The sequence below is a fragment of the Erithacus rubecula genome, assembly GCF_903797595.1.
Source record: "Erithacus rubecula genome assembly, chromosome: 3".
Lineage (NCBI taxonomy): Eukaryota > Metazoa > Chordata > Aves > Passeriformes > Muscicapidae > Erithacus > Erithacus rubecula.
In genome coordinates, this window is record NC_136689.1 from 17,465,356 (window position 1) to 17,482,752 (window position 17,397).

Sequence of the window (17,397 nt, forward strand, 5' to 3'; positions counted from 1 at the left end):
TCAGGAGGGCTTTTGCAGAAGATGTATTATCTACCAGGCCAAGATCACCACACTATCCTATCATGCAGAATTCTGCCCTTGTATCATCTTCAGATCTGATTACTTCTTTGTTTAACTGCTACTAATATGTTTGAAGATGCAAAATCACAACACTTTACTTCCTCAAAGGCAGCAGTATGAGATATCTCAGTGCAGAAAGAATTACTTAATTAGAAAAAGCACAGGGGGCAGCTTTTTTCCCCTCATCAAGCTTGGAAGCTTCAAACAACATGCAAAAGCAAAAGGGGAAAATGGTAATTATACTGAGAAGGCTAAAATTTGAATGAGATAACAAACCTTTCTTGTGGAAGGAAAAGGAAATGACTGATTCTAAAAAAGTTCCTGTGACAAATCATCACTCCTGCATGAAAGCCTGTTCATATATGTGGAAATATCTGGTAGTAATGTTAAAAAAAACCAAAAAGGAATAAAAACTTAGCAACAAACAAATTTATAAAGAACAAAATATAACTTGCTAGAATTGCTGAGCTTTTTCAGTAGTTCAAACAGTAGGAGGAGATTTGAGAATCAAGCAAGGTTTTCAACAGCTGTATTTGTATTACAGTCATAAAGGCATAAATGTGAAATGCAGCTCTAATAAAACTCTGAAGTTTATAAAACTGGTTGGTAATTTTCCACCCTTTCCAGAAGTATCTCAGAATATCCAGGGGAATAATACCTGAAAAAGAAGCATTTTGTTTGTGTGTTAGACTACAAGGCATATTCTGTGCAAAGCAATAAAACACTGTGCATATTTCTACTGATCAGGAAAAAATCCTAGCATTAAACACTGGTCAAGGAATTTTACAGTTACTCCTCTACAATGTTTTAACAACCTGCTTTTCAACTTACATTATCATTTATACTTGGAAGTCAGGTTTTTAAAAATATATTTAGATTCTTTTGGAGCATGTAGGTAAGCAGCTACATTTTAGATTGGTTCAACTTCAGCTGCCATAACCATTGTCTTTACTAAGAAGTGTAGGTTTGAGATTATTGCCTTTAAAAAAAACCTGTGAGTTTACACAGAACTGTTGGCTGCAAATGACAATAGTCTGCTGCTGTTTGTCAGACATAAGCACACACACACACAAACTCACATGAAGGCTACATCCATGAGAGGGACACTGGTTCTGGAACTAAAAAAATTGTCACAGTGACCTTCTCTCTCTAATGTCACTCAAGGATGGACATTATCCAGTAGGTTTTCATTAGGGCAGGACTCTATGGTGCCATTATTGTCCTGCTGTCATTCAACTAGTTTTCCACAATGGACCAACTACATGTACCAAATATGCAAGCATCAAAGCTGCATTTAGTTCTTGTTTTCCAGGTTAAGAGTATGTGAAATTTAATACTGTATTATTCTAAAAACATACATCTCAGTATATTTCTAGTTTTGCAGGCATGTGAATTTCCACCTCTGAGTCCTGAAAGCTTCAACTATAGAGAGGAACACACCTCTATGTAATGTAGGCCTAAAATATACTAAAAAAAAAATCCCCTTAAAGGAAAATCTATTTACTTTGTTGATTTTCATTTTTCTGGATAATTTGTGCATAATTTAACTCTTTTTAAACTTCATATTACTTCTGTGATTTGTAAAACTAACTTTCCAATGCTTTACTGTATCCTCTGCAAACAGCCTAAAATAACAGGTCTCCAGGACAAACCCAGAGCTGGATTCTATCACAGCTGCTGTGCCTCAGGCAGCACAACCACCATCAGGCAGTAGCACAAACAGGCAAGCAGGAGATGCTCAAAGGGGCCTTTTTCTTTATTACATCCCAGACTAGATGAGTAACCTTTTTTTTTTCATTTACAGGGGAGAAAACAGCTATAACAAAGAAACATTATTAATATCCAGAGTAGCATAAACAAATTCCTCTTTCCCACTGAAGTACTAGCTGCAGACTAAAATTTCTTTATGACTTTGCTTTTACCCATTTGACAGCCACTGGCTTTTCTTTGTGGAGACAAGAAGGGCTTCATTTTGTGAGACTTAGTTTCTAGCTACTATTAGCTAAAGAACTCTGCTGCTATAATTAAAATTTATGATGCAGATTTTCAGAGCCTATAGAGGGAGTACATGAGTACAACATCCTTCTGATGTGTTGATGGAGTGAAGGACTGGTAAATGGATATCTAGAATCTAGGAGAGCATTTCTCTCATTATTACAATTTAGGATGGTGACATTTTGACTGTAAGCTATTTAATAGTGTTTCTGTATTCATTAAGGGCAAAGTTCAACTTGGTGCAGACAGCTGGTGTATGGTCCTTTTATATAACACTTAAGCCTCGTGATGAGGCTCAGGGAGGAAGGGCAGCTGTGGGCAGACCAACTGTGCAGGAGAGCCTCTGGACCCTCTGCACATCAGAGGAAGTTTCAAAGGAGCCTCTGAATACACTAATTCAGACACATTATTGCAAAAGTCAAGGATGTGACCAAGGATTCATCAATACCTGTATTTTGGAACCTAACTAATCCACAAATAAGGCACCAAAATAAATTTCCCACAGATATTCATAAGTGTGAGTGGTTGTACTGAAGACTCAGAATCCATGTGAGCAATGCAGGACTGACTTTTCATCACACTTTCCTGCAAGAACCTGGTTATTTGGGCTTTGTTGACAGACAAAGAAATTTGATTCCAAATACAAAAAGAGAAAGCATTCTAATGTGTATGTCCAGAGGTTGTGTTACTGCCGGGGCAATTAATCAAAAGTAATGCTTTGGCTTTATTAAAACCAAAATTCACATAGGAATTAAATTACTATTTTAAATTCTTCCTTTGTGCTGCTCCTGTGAAAAACATATAACAGTGTTAGAAATATGAATTCTTTAAATTTCATTTTCCCTACCTTACTATTTCCTCTGGATAGCAATTGTTAATAGTGTTGATATATTCCTGAAGAAGTGACCCAGGTTCTGCTTTTATTTCTTGAACCTTTTTAAGTCCACCAGTGGTTACAAAGAGACGACGGGCTTTACTGTCATGTGGTAACACCTACACACAGAATAGTACATTAGAAAAAAAATTCTTTTGAATTAATCTGTATGCCACTAAGCTCAAATATTGCTTATTTGTTTTTAATTCAGAGGACAGATAAAATAGAAAATCAGAGAAACAACATCTGTAATGACTACTGTATTATAACACCAAGTTGTATAGGAAAAAAACCATATACCAGCCCTTTATGATTACAACATAATTTATTATACTTTAATACATATCATATAAAAATAATGAATTTAATATTTATCCTTACATAAATAATATTTCTTGAATTATTCCTACAGAGACAATAAGATTGTGCAGAATAAATAGATAATAAAAACAGAACACTGACATGGAATAACAACAGCATCTGTTCCACTTAAACCAAGTTATTCAGGTCTTTTATGTCAATTCCCACAGTTTAATTGTAGAGCTGAATTTTATATCATTATAATGATCTAGTATAGATTAGTGCATGAAAACAATACTGAGAATTGTTGCAAGTGAACAATACAGCCTTGAAGCATTACATGCTACTATTAAATTCCTAGATATTAAAATCCTTTAACACACTGTGTAGCCATGGAAGCCTTTTACAAACACACACAAAGCAAAAACGTGAAGTTTCTGCAGCCAAAGGGGATGAGAAGCAGAAATGATCAGACAATAACATTCTGTGCTCCCTGAGTGATGCCAATACGCAGCTCTGTCCAGAGGATGCAGGGAGGGAGGGAGGGAGGGAAGTGGGGGCTGGGCCAGGAGAGGGAGAATGACAGCATGTAGTCCATAGGCCCATAGGGCTGCAATATTATTAAAAAAAAAAAAAAATAGAGAAAAAGAAAGATAATGCAAGATGTCAGCTGCATCTACAGCAAAACCAGATGCATTTAAAACCAACTCTGAGAGTTATAGATCATGAGGGCAAAAGCATTTTGTAAGCTTCCACACTGGTCAGACATTAAGCCATAAATTTGACTGTATTTCAGTGTAAAATAAGAGCCTCAAAATGATGAAGAAAAAGAACAAGATTTCTTCCATGCATACAGGCAAACAACCTTCATTTCTGTGGTTCCTCTAGGCTGTACAAAATCAACACACAGGTAAAAAAAAAGCAGGAGAGCACAGAGACTTCTCTCTATTATATGCTCCACAGAAGTGTCAGGAACAACTGTGATTTTTTTCATTGTGGGAACTGAACAGACGTCTGTTTTCACATATCTCCCACAACAAGAACTGCCAAGGAGGAACTAGCAAGGAGACAGGATACGGCCCTTTCCCTGCCTTCCTCCTCCACACTGTGACTTCCAGGCTGCATAAGACAGCAGAAAACTCTCTTGGAAGGGGTCCTAAAGAGACAGAGCACCTCTGAGACACACACCCTTGCCCCAGTCCAACCTGAGACAGCACAGAATTGCACAAACCCTGAAAACACTAATGCTAAAATGCACAGTCCAGCATGAAAAACAAATAGCACCCCATTTTGAAACACAGCTTGGAAATAAGGCTTTTACTGTGCCATAAATAAGCCCACAGAAGTAACAGACCACAGCTCTAAGAATAGGAAATTCCCAGGCTACAGTACAGGAGAGAAAAATGCTTTACTACAGAAAACTTAATTTTAACAGTACACTTCAGAAGAGCAAATGCCAGACAAGTATAATTTAATAATGTATAGGCAAAGGAGAAAAATGAAACAAAACAAAATATCAGCTGATATGAAGGACATAAAACCATTTCAGCAATTCAAACTACACTGGATAACCAATTGCTAAGCACTTGGCTCATTGATAGCTCCAGTCAGAACAGAGAAGCAAAAAGGACTGGATTCTGTGCAAATCTCCAGTCTTTGAACAGCCTTAACAAGAAGAAAGGACAAATTAAATTGTGGCAATGTAATCAGGAATCTGCACTACCAACAACAGTGCTTCCAGACCTGTCATAATCAGAACTGAGTATCAAGAGTGTTTTACTTGGCCATTTCCAGCAAGAACAATTCACCAATAGAGCTTGGTATACCCTGCTAACAGGTTACACTGCAGAGTATTGCACAAAACATAGTCTATAGTTGAACAGGATTCCCAACATGACCTGATGCTCCAACAGACACTCCAATTCTCTGAATTACTAACAAATTTAAAATATTTTTAATGAATTGTATCACTTTTACATGCTGCATTCAAATCAACAATGTATTGAGCAACTAACTTTCTAAATTTCGAGAGGCATGAGAAAATATTTGGAACTTTTACACTTATTTAAGACCGAAAATTAATCAGGATAAAAGGAATGATGCCTTTGTAGTATTGTAAAATATCTGACTTAAGTCACTCCTGTACAGACAGCTTGTAGTTTATCTAAAACAGATGTGACTGGGATTTATGTGATACATTGGCTCAGTGAAAATATTTGCACGTGACTTAATATTCCACTCAATCTCAAGAGGCAAGGAAGAAAAAAACACCTTGCTTATAAGAAACTGTTTTCCCAGTCTTAGGATGAATTATGGCAGATTCCAAATGAAACAGTATCCAGCTGTATTACACAAAAGGACAGGATTCAAACTGCATTTGAAGGACATGTTTAAGGATTCTGAGAAAACAGTGACATTTTTAGAGTGACTTCTTCTTTGGAAAGATAGCTTCCTTGCTAAATGGGAAACAATTAGCAATGAACATATTACTCACCAAGCAGAGCCTTTTCTTACCTTACTAAACTGCCCAATAACATGCTTCATAATATTGGGAGGGGCATCATGAAGCAGTGGTTCAAGTGCTGGAAGATACGTGCATTTCTGAAGAATGCTCTTTAAGGCCTTCTTAGTCTATTGAAATGCAAAATAAACTTTCTCTAGTAAGGTATCAATGAAAACAACAAGAATTCATATCTATCACTGAAGTCTGATCAAAAAATCAAGTTGATCAGAATTTCCAATGAGCAATTTCTGAATAGAAACTATAATATCTATCAGGTCACTTAATGAAGAATCAATTATCTACTTAGATTTATTAAATCTCAAAATCTACAGTGCATCATATTATTATTATGTTATCTATGGTCAAAGTAAAGGCAATTTTCCCTTGACCATAATGAAAGCTGGATAGACCCTTTTGGTAAATTGAAGTACTCTAATATAATAAGAAAGTTAAATCAAAACATGTTTTAAAAGATTGTATTTTAGAAATGGCTTACTAGAAGAAGCTGCTGGTCTGGGATAGCAAAGTGCAGTACTGTCCAGGCAGGGGGGAAAAGAGAGAGTGAAACAATTGTGCATTGGTGCATATTTCTGAAAACAAACTTGATGTTGGCTGATACAAGCAGTGACCTTCTTAGGCAGGATTATAGGCACAGCTAATTTGGCTTCAATATTTTTGAGACCAATGGAAATTACTTTATAGAAACTACTTTACAGATCTGGAATGTGATATTTCAGTGGAATGTGCAGAAGCATAGTGCAACATGGGAGATCATATCCTGTCCTATTACACTCTTACTGTTGCTCAGAAATACACTTTACTAAACTGCAACTCTACTAGCTCCCACACAGGCAAAGGCCCTAAACATGGGTAGTTGCATGCTTTAAAGAGTAGAGCCTTGATTAGCTGTTACAGTTTTATTATAATAATAAAAATGTAAGCAATATTATTACAAGGACTATAATATTTTCTACTAAGAGCTTATACTTGCAAAAAAAAGAAGTGGTTAATTAGAAACGAGTCACAAGAAATTACAGCATTTATGGGTCTGTGCAACTCTGATCTAAACTGGGAAAAAAATAAGAGAATAGACTGTGGTGGCTGTAGCATATTATTTGGTATACAGCATATGAACATGCATTAGAACCAGCCAGTCCCCTAATAAATGACACAGCCTTCAGACACTCTGCACCCAGGAAAGCTGTGACTCAGTGAGCATCACTAAAAACACATATCATTTAGTAGTTTTTAAGCACTTAAACCTCTTGATTACAATTAATATACCATACTACAAAGCTACTTGCTTTCATTTTAAGATCTTCTGAGCTGCGTGTGTCCACAAAGATATCGAGCAGAGTGGGCAGCACGTTGGCTGTTGCAACATGACGTGCATGCTCAGCAGTGTGTCTCCCAATCTGTCCCAAGGCCCAAGCAGCTGCTGCCTTAATATGATCTTCATGTTCTTCTATCAAGCAGGCACTCAGTGGTGCTATTCCCTGTAGCATTAATGAAAAGCACAACCTTTACAGATGTAGACAATGCGAAACAGATACAGATAGTTAGAAAATGTTTCTCTATTTACACTCTTCTAAAACAAACCAAAAAAGCTGTAAGAGAATGCATGCTAGTGGTGTCATGATTTGCAAGAATTTTTAATAAATCTTAATAAATATAGTTAAAAAGATACAGATTCAATATTCTAAGTCAGAAAGCAGTTTGAACAAACATGCTAATTTAAGGTATTAGAAGAATACACAACATAATTCAGGCTATACTGGGTAAACGTGGCAGTTTTTTTCAGACTGAAAATAAAAGATTCTGAGTGCTTATGATTCTATGAAATCAGTTCAAGACTAGAAAGGCTCAATCACTGAGTCTTTTTTAATATCTACATCACTAAATTTCAACTTATAAACCACTTCTTGAGTCCAGTAGTTTGTGTTTTACTCACCCAATCACTTCAAGAAGGGTTTCAGCTCTTGATTTGCAGGCATCAAGAGATGGAGATCTCACATGCAGGTGTTACTACAGTTGTTCCAGTTCAGGGTCTTTATACTTTCTCCACAATTACTTAGTAGCTAGTATTTTATGCCAAAACACTCCAATAGGAAACATTCCATGCTACTTTAGGTAAAGCAAAGCTACTAATCCTCTATCCCAAAAACCTTTTTCTTCATCCCATGAACCCTTCTTTACTCTTTTCTGCACAGTTTTCTGCTTTGTTGTTTTGGGTTTTATCCACAAGATATTTTTCAAATACAAACAGAGTATATATCTATATATATATATATATTACGACACCAAATAGGTGACTTCTCTTTTCCAATAATGCTTCATCTTCTATTCTTTCATATCACAAAAGTCTAAATTGTGGGGGGTTTTACCACTGCATTACTGCAGAAGACCACAATGAAGTGTTTATCCAGTGTGATCCCAAAAATCATTGTTCAAAATTCATCTTTTCCAAGTTAGAGTGCTATGGAATTTTTTAATCATAACATCAGTGTCTAACTGCATGTGGTTATGCCACAGTGCACTTGTTTCAAATGGTTCCAGTTTACCAAACCCTGTCCTCAGCACTATGTACCACTCTACAAGCTTAATTTCCCCTGAAGCAGTTTAGCAGTTTTTCTTTAATGGTTTTGGGTTTATTTGGGTTTATTATAATTTCTTTTCTGGATTAATTGTTCATATTCATTAACATATTTAATTTCATCAAAGTTTGCCCAGATCCCTACAACAGCTCTCCCAGCAGTTCCATTTAGTTATGATAGGAATCATTATTATTCAAATTATTATTATTCTTCAAAAATCTAACTTAGGAGCTACCTCCAGAACTTAATCCTAGTTTCATCCCATTTAATGTCAAGCACTCGACAGCAAGAGCATATTTGCTCTAGGCATCCCTGAAAGTAGAAATGCAGACACATCCAGAGAAGAAGGGCCTTCAGAGATGGCAAGAAAAAAAGCATCTATTTCTTTAGTTTTGAAATACAGAAGAGCATTTTTTGATTACTCCTACTTTCCCTACATACTATACTGTGTTGTATAGTACATATATAGATGTATGCAACTTCCATTTTTCAACTTGCATTTCTACTAGAAGACATTTCTGTTCCTTTGTTTATATTGTTTTGTTGCTCCACTCACTGTTTTAAATGACTGACATAGTGTGAAAGTGGGTCAAAAATGGGTTAATGAAATTGTTTTCTCCCTTCTATCATTAGTTAGTATTATTCACATCAGACTACTAAGCCAGGCACTAATTTCACCTATTGCAAACATTGCAAATTCTCCCTCTTACATATCATTGCCTGGCAGAATTTATTTAAACCTGAAAATGTATAACTTTACTTACTTGAAATGTGACTTGCACAACTGAATCAAACTACACACCCTTAGAAACTGAGGTCTTTTCAAGTCTGAAGATTGCTGTTGCAAGGTACTCTAGCAGTACCAGCAGAGTCACAGTAGTACAATGAAGAACATGCCACTAAACATAGTTGTTTAATAAGCTTTCAATGCAGTAACAAATATACATTTTAAGAGGAAGCAGACTACAGAAATCCAATGACTTATTTTCTGTACTGATGCAATTTCAACACAGACCTTTTACATGTTTTGTAAAAGGTTCAACACCACAGACACCCTTTTATCAGGCCACCACACAATTTCAGTCATAGAAAGCAGCAATACTAGGAGAAAGTGCATTCATGACAGCAAGTATATAATCCTGTCACAAAATACATTCTCTGCCTATGTTAATTTGTATCTGTACCAAAGAATACTGCTGAAAGAACTACAGGAAGACAACAAAGTGATAGCTAACCTTGGAGACAATCACTGCCATTGACAGGTTCTCGGAATGAGCCGCCACATAGCCAAGTGTCATGATGCCAGGCAGTCTGACAGTCCCTCTGCAGCTGTCAATACAATCAATCAGAGCAGCAACTCCACCTGAATTTACTATAAACTGTGAAAGCTGAAAAGATAAACACAAGAGATTAGATACCGTGAAGTATCAACAGGCATAAAGAACCACATCAGAGAAGCCTTCCAATCTATTGCTCCTGTTTTGCAAAATAAAGCTGGAATAAGAGTGATGTATCATACAGACTGCTGGGAACTAAGTGCAGCATCAAGTTTTCAGGAGTGAGACTAATCTGCTACTGTGTTTTTCACTGACTTTACTGCAAGGAAATTAGGGTTCTGAATCCTTGATGCTGTGTAGCATGGAATGACATATTCTCATCACACACCAGAGAAATGTGTAAATGACTGATCTTGAAGATGCACTTTCTGAGCCAATACTGTTTCATGTTAGTGCCCCCTCATTCCCAAACAACATCCTATGGTCTGTGCAGTGACAGAGGGAAAGGCCCTTTCTCCTCTCACCTGCATTCTAAATTACCTTTGTGTCATAAAATCCTTTGTGGATCCTCATGCCTTGGCCCTGAAATCAAGGATTGTTCAGGATGAGCAAAACCAACTTGGGCTGCACCATTCTGCCACGTTAGCATGATCTGAGGGAAGTGTCCAGGGAACACACTTGATGGGTGAGTCTGCCCCAGAGTGCCAAATTACATAGCCTTGCTTATAAGGGATAATCAAGCTATGCAACATGGGTTTGTACCGAAAGCAAACTTCTCACATCACTTGAGGGACAGCAGTAGCATATATATGATATCAATAATACATAGAAATTATTATTATTACTATTATTATTATCATCATTAATATTAATATTATTTTCTTCACACTTTTAGGTATATCCCATTCTCCCAACAGATTCCAAAGCAAAAGGAACATGTTCTTAGAAGTCAAAATTAAATTATCAAAACTGAGGCCCGTTAATTCCCAATCCAGTAGATTTCTATAAATAAGAAATCCACCTTTGTCTTAGAGCCTTTAAAAGGGGATTGTTTCCTTCATGAAACAGCCAGTCACGGACTGTGACTTCCCATTGGGAGCCCCCAAGATATTTCCTACTGCTCCTTTGGAGAGTTGCTGGCATGGCCAGTTCCTCTTGCATGGAGCTTTTCTGACTGCACCTGCAATCCTGAATTTGGTTTCCTGGCTTCTGACTTTAGGGCACCCTTTTGATAATGATAAATCCTTTACTTCTTTTGAGGAACTGAAGTTGCATTGCCCATGAGGTACAGAGAGAAAGCAGGAAATGTGCCAAGACTGTAAACTTTTATCACCAGCTTAAAGACTGGCAGGCTGAAGAAACTGCACAACATTCATGTTTAAACACTGCTCAGTTAAGTTAGTATCATGATTTTGAAATTACTATGCTCAGCATTAGTGTGTTCCACAAATACATGGCTTGTATTTCATTCCAAAGTAATATTTAGAGCCTTTTAATTATCTCTGTGGTCTGGCAGATTAACATAGTTATAATTATATGGTTTTCCAATTTATTTTGTATTGACTTTGCCAAACATCCCCATGTTCCTATGGGCAAAAACACTGTAAATGCTCAAACTCAAATTACAAACTCAAGTTACCATCAGGTTAATAATAAATAAGAAAATTTTTGACCTTTGCTGTCATTGGAAAAATAATTAAAATGTGATCCAAGCACCCCTGAAGATATTTTAAAACACACACACCATCTATTATTGTTAAAGGATGATCTTGCAATTTACTAGCTAGTATTGTGACTTCTGTGAGGCTTTTCTCATAATATTTTTAATATCTAGGACTGACAGTACTGTCAGCTAAGAACTCCCTCTCTGTGCTGATATCTCATAGAATGAAGTAGCTAGGTATACATTTTATGATTCCCAGTTTCCTAACCCAATTCATATTCAATACACATCTCATAATATCAGCAAGCATTTCCATATTTTCCAATGAACATGCCAAACAGCCATTTGCCCTCCCTTTCGAAAAGCAAATGACAGAATAATCCTGTATTTTATTTAAAGTGTAAAATCTAATGATATGACCTTGTATTTGCATTTTCAAGGTTTTACCTCAGGCGTATGCTTTGCTATCTCTCTAATTAAAGTTGCACCATTTTTCTTGACATATTCATCTGAGTCCTTCAGGCATGTGAGCACAACTGGGAAAATTTCTGCTTCAACCACCAACTCTGCAAGATCCACTGAATGCTTTGCTATTTGGCTTAGAGTTGACAGCACCTGACGCTAGTAAATAAAAATGGTTATAAAATCAATAGTACACAAACATCCCACAACACACACTACTCCTGCACACAAAAATCTATTGCATCAAGGAAAACAAAGCAGGACAGGGAAAACAATTACAGCTATTTTACAATTCACTGAGTCAATTCATGCACAAATATAATGGCACAGAACATTCGCTGGTTCCTGAATAAAAGTTTCTCTTCTGTTTTATCCCATTCAAGCTTGTATGCATTTAAAAAAAAATTTAAAATATATACATATACACCCTTTAAAACTCTAATCTAAAATTTAGTAAAATCTATAGAAAGTATTCTTATTTACATAAATTGAATCTGTCAGATTTATATTAAGGAATTTTTGTGGCATTTTTATGTTGTCTTCTGTTTGGTAGAATTAGACAAAAAATTTATAATAAGAAACAATTTTTTTGTCAATTAAACACTAGTGATTAAACATTTGACAGCAGCTATTCACATCAGATAGTACATTCTAAAATACAATAAGTTCACTATTAACTGGCTTATCATATAATCTTCAGTATGCGAAACCTTTTTTGTAACTGAAACATGCAAATTTTATCTATTAAAAGTATCTGTTACATTCTTCATATACTATATATTTCTAAAACCCCCCCATACTATTCACTTTAAGGATTGGTTTAGTTGTTCCTCACAGAGCTGCAGTTTATACCCAGTAGCTAAATTTGTAAATATGTTCAGAACTCTTTGTCACTATCTACATGGTTACATTTTGTAATACCCAAACCAAGAGCTTCTAAATAAATATGCACATCCGTATCCTTGAATCAATCTCAAATAATGACTGGTATAATGGAGATTAAAAAAAAATTAAATGTACCTTCAGTTTAGCATCAGGGTTCGTGATCATCTGAGCTAAGTGAGCGATAGCTCCTGCATCCACTACTGTCTGTGCTAACTCTGGAGAATGCTTTGAAATATCACTGAGAGTTGAAGCAGCAATCCTTTTCAAAGCAATTTCTGGCTCCTGGATACAGAGCACTAAAAGAGGAACAGCGCCTGCATCCACCACAGCTTGTGACAGTTCTGTAGGTCCAAGGAAAGTAATTAAGTGAGTATGGGTGACTGACCCTTGTGCAAGCCATTTTTCACCCTGACAGATACAGCAAAGGAAAAAGGGGAGGGTGTAGTTCACTGTCTCGACATCTGCATTTCAAATCAGCCCTCCTGGTTTCATAAACCGTGTGGACCAATCCACAACTGAAAAGAATGCAGGTCAATAGATGGACCCCCATTTACATGCACACATTTGAGGTAGATTAGGCTGAAATGGTTTGTTATTCTGTTTTCTTTTTCTTTTTTTAAAGTAAGCAGATGTCAGCTGTTTAAACCCTGGCTATTCTACACTGATCAATAGAAAAGCATTTTATGCATGGCTAACAACAACACAGAAAGCCAAAGTACCAAAATTTTATCAACCAGCTAATTAGAGAGCATTTTACCCTCTTTAAATGATAAGCAGATATTAGCATAGATCAAATGCCAAAAACAAAAATACAAAAAACATACATAAAAGATTTATCTTACATAAAAGATTGCAAAAATGGAACTTGCTGATCAAAACTAGTCTTTGCTGCCATACATGGGATGAGACAGAATTTATACTTTAATGACAAGAAAATGTTATCATACACAATTAGACAAATGAGAAATATCATCAGTGATATTGTGTGTCTGAGATTAGCACAATATCCTTAACTAACTGCACCTTAAACAAAAAAAAAAAAAAAATCCGAGCGTGTGATTAGCTGACATGGACAAAAATTACACTATTAGAAATTCATTAGCTCTCTCTGAGTATGCAGCATTAATCACAGTCCTAAAATGAGAATTACTGGATATCAGAAGCAAAATTTATATTATAACCAAGCTGTGCTATTTTAAAATAGTGTTGAAAAAGTGGTAAAAACCATAGGGGATTCAATAATCTATTAGGTTCTTCATTCAGTTTTGCTACACCTTATTATGCATATCCATTATTATCTTTAACATTTATCTTGACTTACAGTACCATGGCAACATATGGCTGTTGTATTTCAAGACTCTAACTTAGCTTTTGATTTATAGTCCATCCATAAAGAGATTTTCATACTAAGAAAAATACAGCATACTTCATTAAATATACATAGACTAATATAGTTTTTCATGAAATCTGTAAGTCATGTCATCATTACATTGTTAATATCCAAATAATGTTCCTGACCAGATTGGTTTTCAATTAGTGAGTTATAGCCACACACTGCAATACATGTGATAAGTCAAATATTTACACTGTATGTTATTTTATGATACAATATTTTAAAGAAAATATAAATATTACATCAAAAATTTAAATCACGCAGTAATTTTTAAACAATACCCTGAAATTAGCTTAGTTGGCTAGAGTATATAAATATAAATATTACATAAAAAAAATAAATCATGCAGTAATTTTTAAACAATATCCTGAAATTAGCTTAGTTGGCTGGAGCATAGTGCTAATATTGGCAAAGCTGTGGGTTCAACCCCTGTACAGGACATTTACTTAAGAGTTGGACTTGGTGATCTTTGTGGGTCCCGTCCAATTCAGAACATCCTGTGAATCTGTAAAATTAATTCTACAAACTTCATTTTTCAAATAAATATTTGATTGAAAATGTAGTGCATGCATCCTCAAAGTACACAAATCATAACATTTAAACAAAACTCAAATGCCATATCTTCCATTTTAAAACTCTGAAGTAAAATGTACATTAAATGTATGTAAAAACAAAGCTGAAAAGGAGCTAATCAATTTAAGTGGCATAAGCTACACTTAGCTTTTTGTGGAAAAAAAGTCATGCTCAGTTTCTTCAGATTGTGTTTTGCTGCTGAACCCTGACCAAGTGGAATACATGATGACCTACTGACCAATAATCCAGATTAACCTCTCCAACTGTGCCTCAGAACTTCAGGCCAACCAGCTCCATTGCCCACAGTCTGCTGGGAAATGCTCAAATCAAGAATCTGATGTCAAGAGGGATGTGGTGCTAGAATAATGGGCTTCTTTGATGTCTTATGAACTAAAATGAAGTTCCAGTATGGAAAGAAAAAGCAATACTTTCAGGTCACTCAGGCATGCAAAAGTAACTGTAAAAGTTATTTCAAAAGAGCAAACTAAATCTGATTCAATTTAGATCAGCTCTTGCTGTTAGAAGTCTGATATCATTTAAATACTGATGGTTACTGTTGGTCATGGGTAATTAAATGGTTTTTCTTCCAGTGGTGTTTATAAGGTTCATGGCTAATAACTTACCACATGGAGGGCTGGACCATGTGTCAAGACAGACAAGTTGTAAATGGACTGTCAGAAAAACAGAAAAGCTGAGGCAGGGAAGAAAGGAAATACAGTATTTCCCATCATGTTTCCCCAAAAATTCAGCCCAAGATTATAATTCTAAGTATTAATGATTCCATTATAAATTGTAATTATTTTTTTTTCCTCAAGAAAAGGCTCAATCAATCTTCCTACTTGTAGAACATCTTTAATGCATATTATATACCAAAGGATTCATGAAACTTTGCCATCCAATTAGAAACACAGAGGTGAGAAAAAAATTAGACTGAGAAGAAGTTAGAGGTGAAAACAAACTTGGCAATAAGAAATTTTTAAACCCAAATATTCAGTCAGAAAAAAATTAAAATAACTCAAACAAATTACAAAAATACTCTTCCAAATACAATGTCAAGGCTGTATTATAAAGGCAAAGACAAGACCTATAGCTGCAGAGGAGAAAGACAGCAAAAAAAAGATAATGTATGAACCTCATTTAATTCCACAGAATTAAACCACAGGCTTGGAATTCACATTGGGGTACAACTTAAAGAACTTGTCCAAGTACATGATGATAAAGTTGAACTTCTCCCTATGTGAGTGGAAGTAGGAAATTGAACTCCGCATGTTCAGACACAAAAGAACTATGGCTCAAAGCTGACCATAAATTCATTATTTTCACCCAGATCTACATGAGGAAGATTTTAGCAAATGGAGATACTGCAGATAAGACTCAAATGGATGTAGAAGAAAGACTAATAAAAACAGATTTTGGATTCTGAGATGCCACCAGTTCTAGAAGTTGTACTAGAGTTGAGATGGTTTGTCTCAATACAAAAGTACTCATCAGGGATGAAGAAATTAAATCAAAGTAAATTGAAGACTTGTCATGAGTTTATATGAACAAGAAGAGGGAAAGCCAACAAAGTGGAGTCAAGATCCTACCTACACACCCACTGAAAACAGTGGGGAGTCTTACAAGATTATTTTAAGTTAGTTTAAGGTGTTAAAGAAAACAATCCTACTAATATTAACACATTGGCAATAATAGCATAAATTTCAAAAACCAGATGAGGATAAAAAAAGTGAAGGTGAGAAAGTGAATGTCCAGGATGTCACCAGAGAAAGAAAATCTGTTCAATATTATATTGACAATATACAATATCATATCCCCATAGGAGGGCAGCAGCAACACCCCTGGTTGGAAGGAAATGCAAGTTTCAGTCGAGACCAGGGCTCTCAAACAGACCTTGCTGCATTAGCTGCTGCATCCACAGGAAACAACAGGTTTTGACCAAAACAACCACCAATGCTGTATTTTTCTGAGGACTGTGTGATCATGTTATGGCCACATAGAAAGACTCTAATTCCCACAAGTACCCCAAAGGCTGCACTTTGAAATGAAAGGTTTATGGAGGCCAATACAACCACAGTGCTGAAGATTCCACTGGAACCAGTGGGAAAACCTTTCATCAGGAGGATGGAGGCTAGACTCAAACCACTTAAGAGCTGAGCAATCACTTCTTGTAGCTGATAATGCTCTGAGCAGGAAGCTGGACTAGAGATCTCCCAAGGTCCCTTCTATGAGCTATGATCCACTGCATGACAGAAAATGAGCAAAACTCTGCTCTTAGCAATATGCTTCAGTATAAACAGTATTACTTGTTTTTGTTTTCCTACCAATTTACAATTTACTGAAGCAGGTATGAGACATTTAATAAATTACACCTTCAATGCAGACAAAGAAAATGAAAAGCCAAATTATTTGCATATTTCAAAGAAAACAATTTTGCTCTTTAACTGAATATGGTTAATCAAATAATCAAAATGTTACAAAATATTTTTCATGGATCTGATGGTATTTATGGTATTTGAAACACTTTACACTTCATTTCGAACACAAATAGTAGAAATAATGAATGTCAAAATCACAGCACACTGATTGGTACACTTTGGAGTAAGATCAGTATCTGAAATGCAGCTCAAAGGGAAAGAAAGAGCAGAAATGCAAGAGCAGTTTTGGAATCTGACCTGGCAAGATTTCTAGCATCTTGAAACCTCATGAGACATTTGTCTTTACCTAAAATCTCACAGGCCTTCTGGAGACATCTGTTCATAGAAGAACTACATTTCAAGAGATTTTTGTTTGAAGTCATTATAGAACTTGCTAAACAGAG

The 17,397-nt window shown here is 35.8% G+C and overlaps 1 protein-coding gene across 2 annotated transcripts in view; it reads right to left on the minus strand.

Moving 5' to 3' along the window:
* Positions 1 to 474: 474 nt before the first annotated feature.
* Positions 475 to 17,397, minus strand: part of SPAG6 (sperm associated antigen 6) — a 33,587-nt gene continuing 16,664 nt past the window's right edge. Inside the window, exons 5-11 of one of the 2 annotated variants that reach the window (XM_079300598.1) lie at positions 12,749 to 12,954; positions 11,714 to 11,887; positions 9,562 to 9,714; positions 7,037 to 7,228; positions 5,744 to 5,860; positions 2,903 to 3,048; positions 475 to 718 (exon numbers count right to left, since the gene is read on the minus strand). In XM_079300598.1, the coding sequence (XP_079156724.1) occupies positions 652 to 718; positions 2,903 to 3,048; positions 5,744 to 5,860; positions 7,037 to 7,228; positions 9,562 to 9,714; positions 11,714 to 11,887; positions 12,749 to 12,954 (1,055 nt within the window). In that variant the 3' untranslated portion in view covers positions 475 to 651. Of the gene's footprint in view, positions 719 to 2,902; positions 3,049 to 5,743; positions 7,229 to 9,561; positions 9,715 to 11,713; positions 11,888 to 12,748; positions 12,955 to 15,202; positions 15,251 to 17,397 lie in introns of those variants that run through there. The other variant, XR_013773607.1, reaches the window with a different exon arrangement.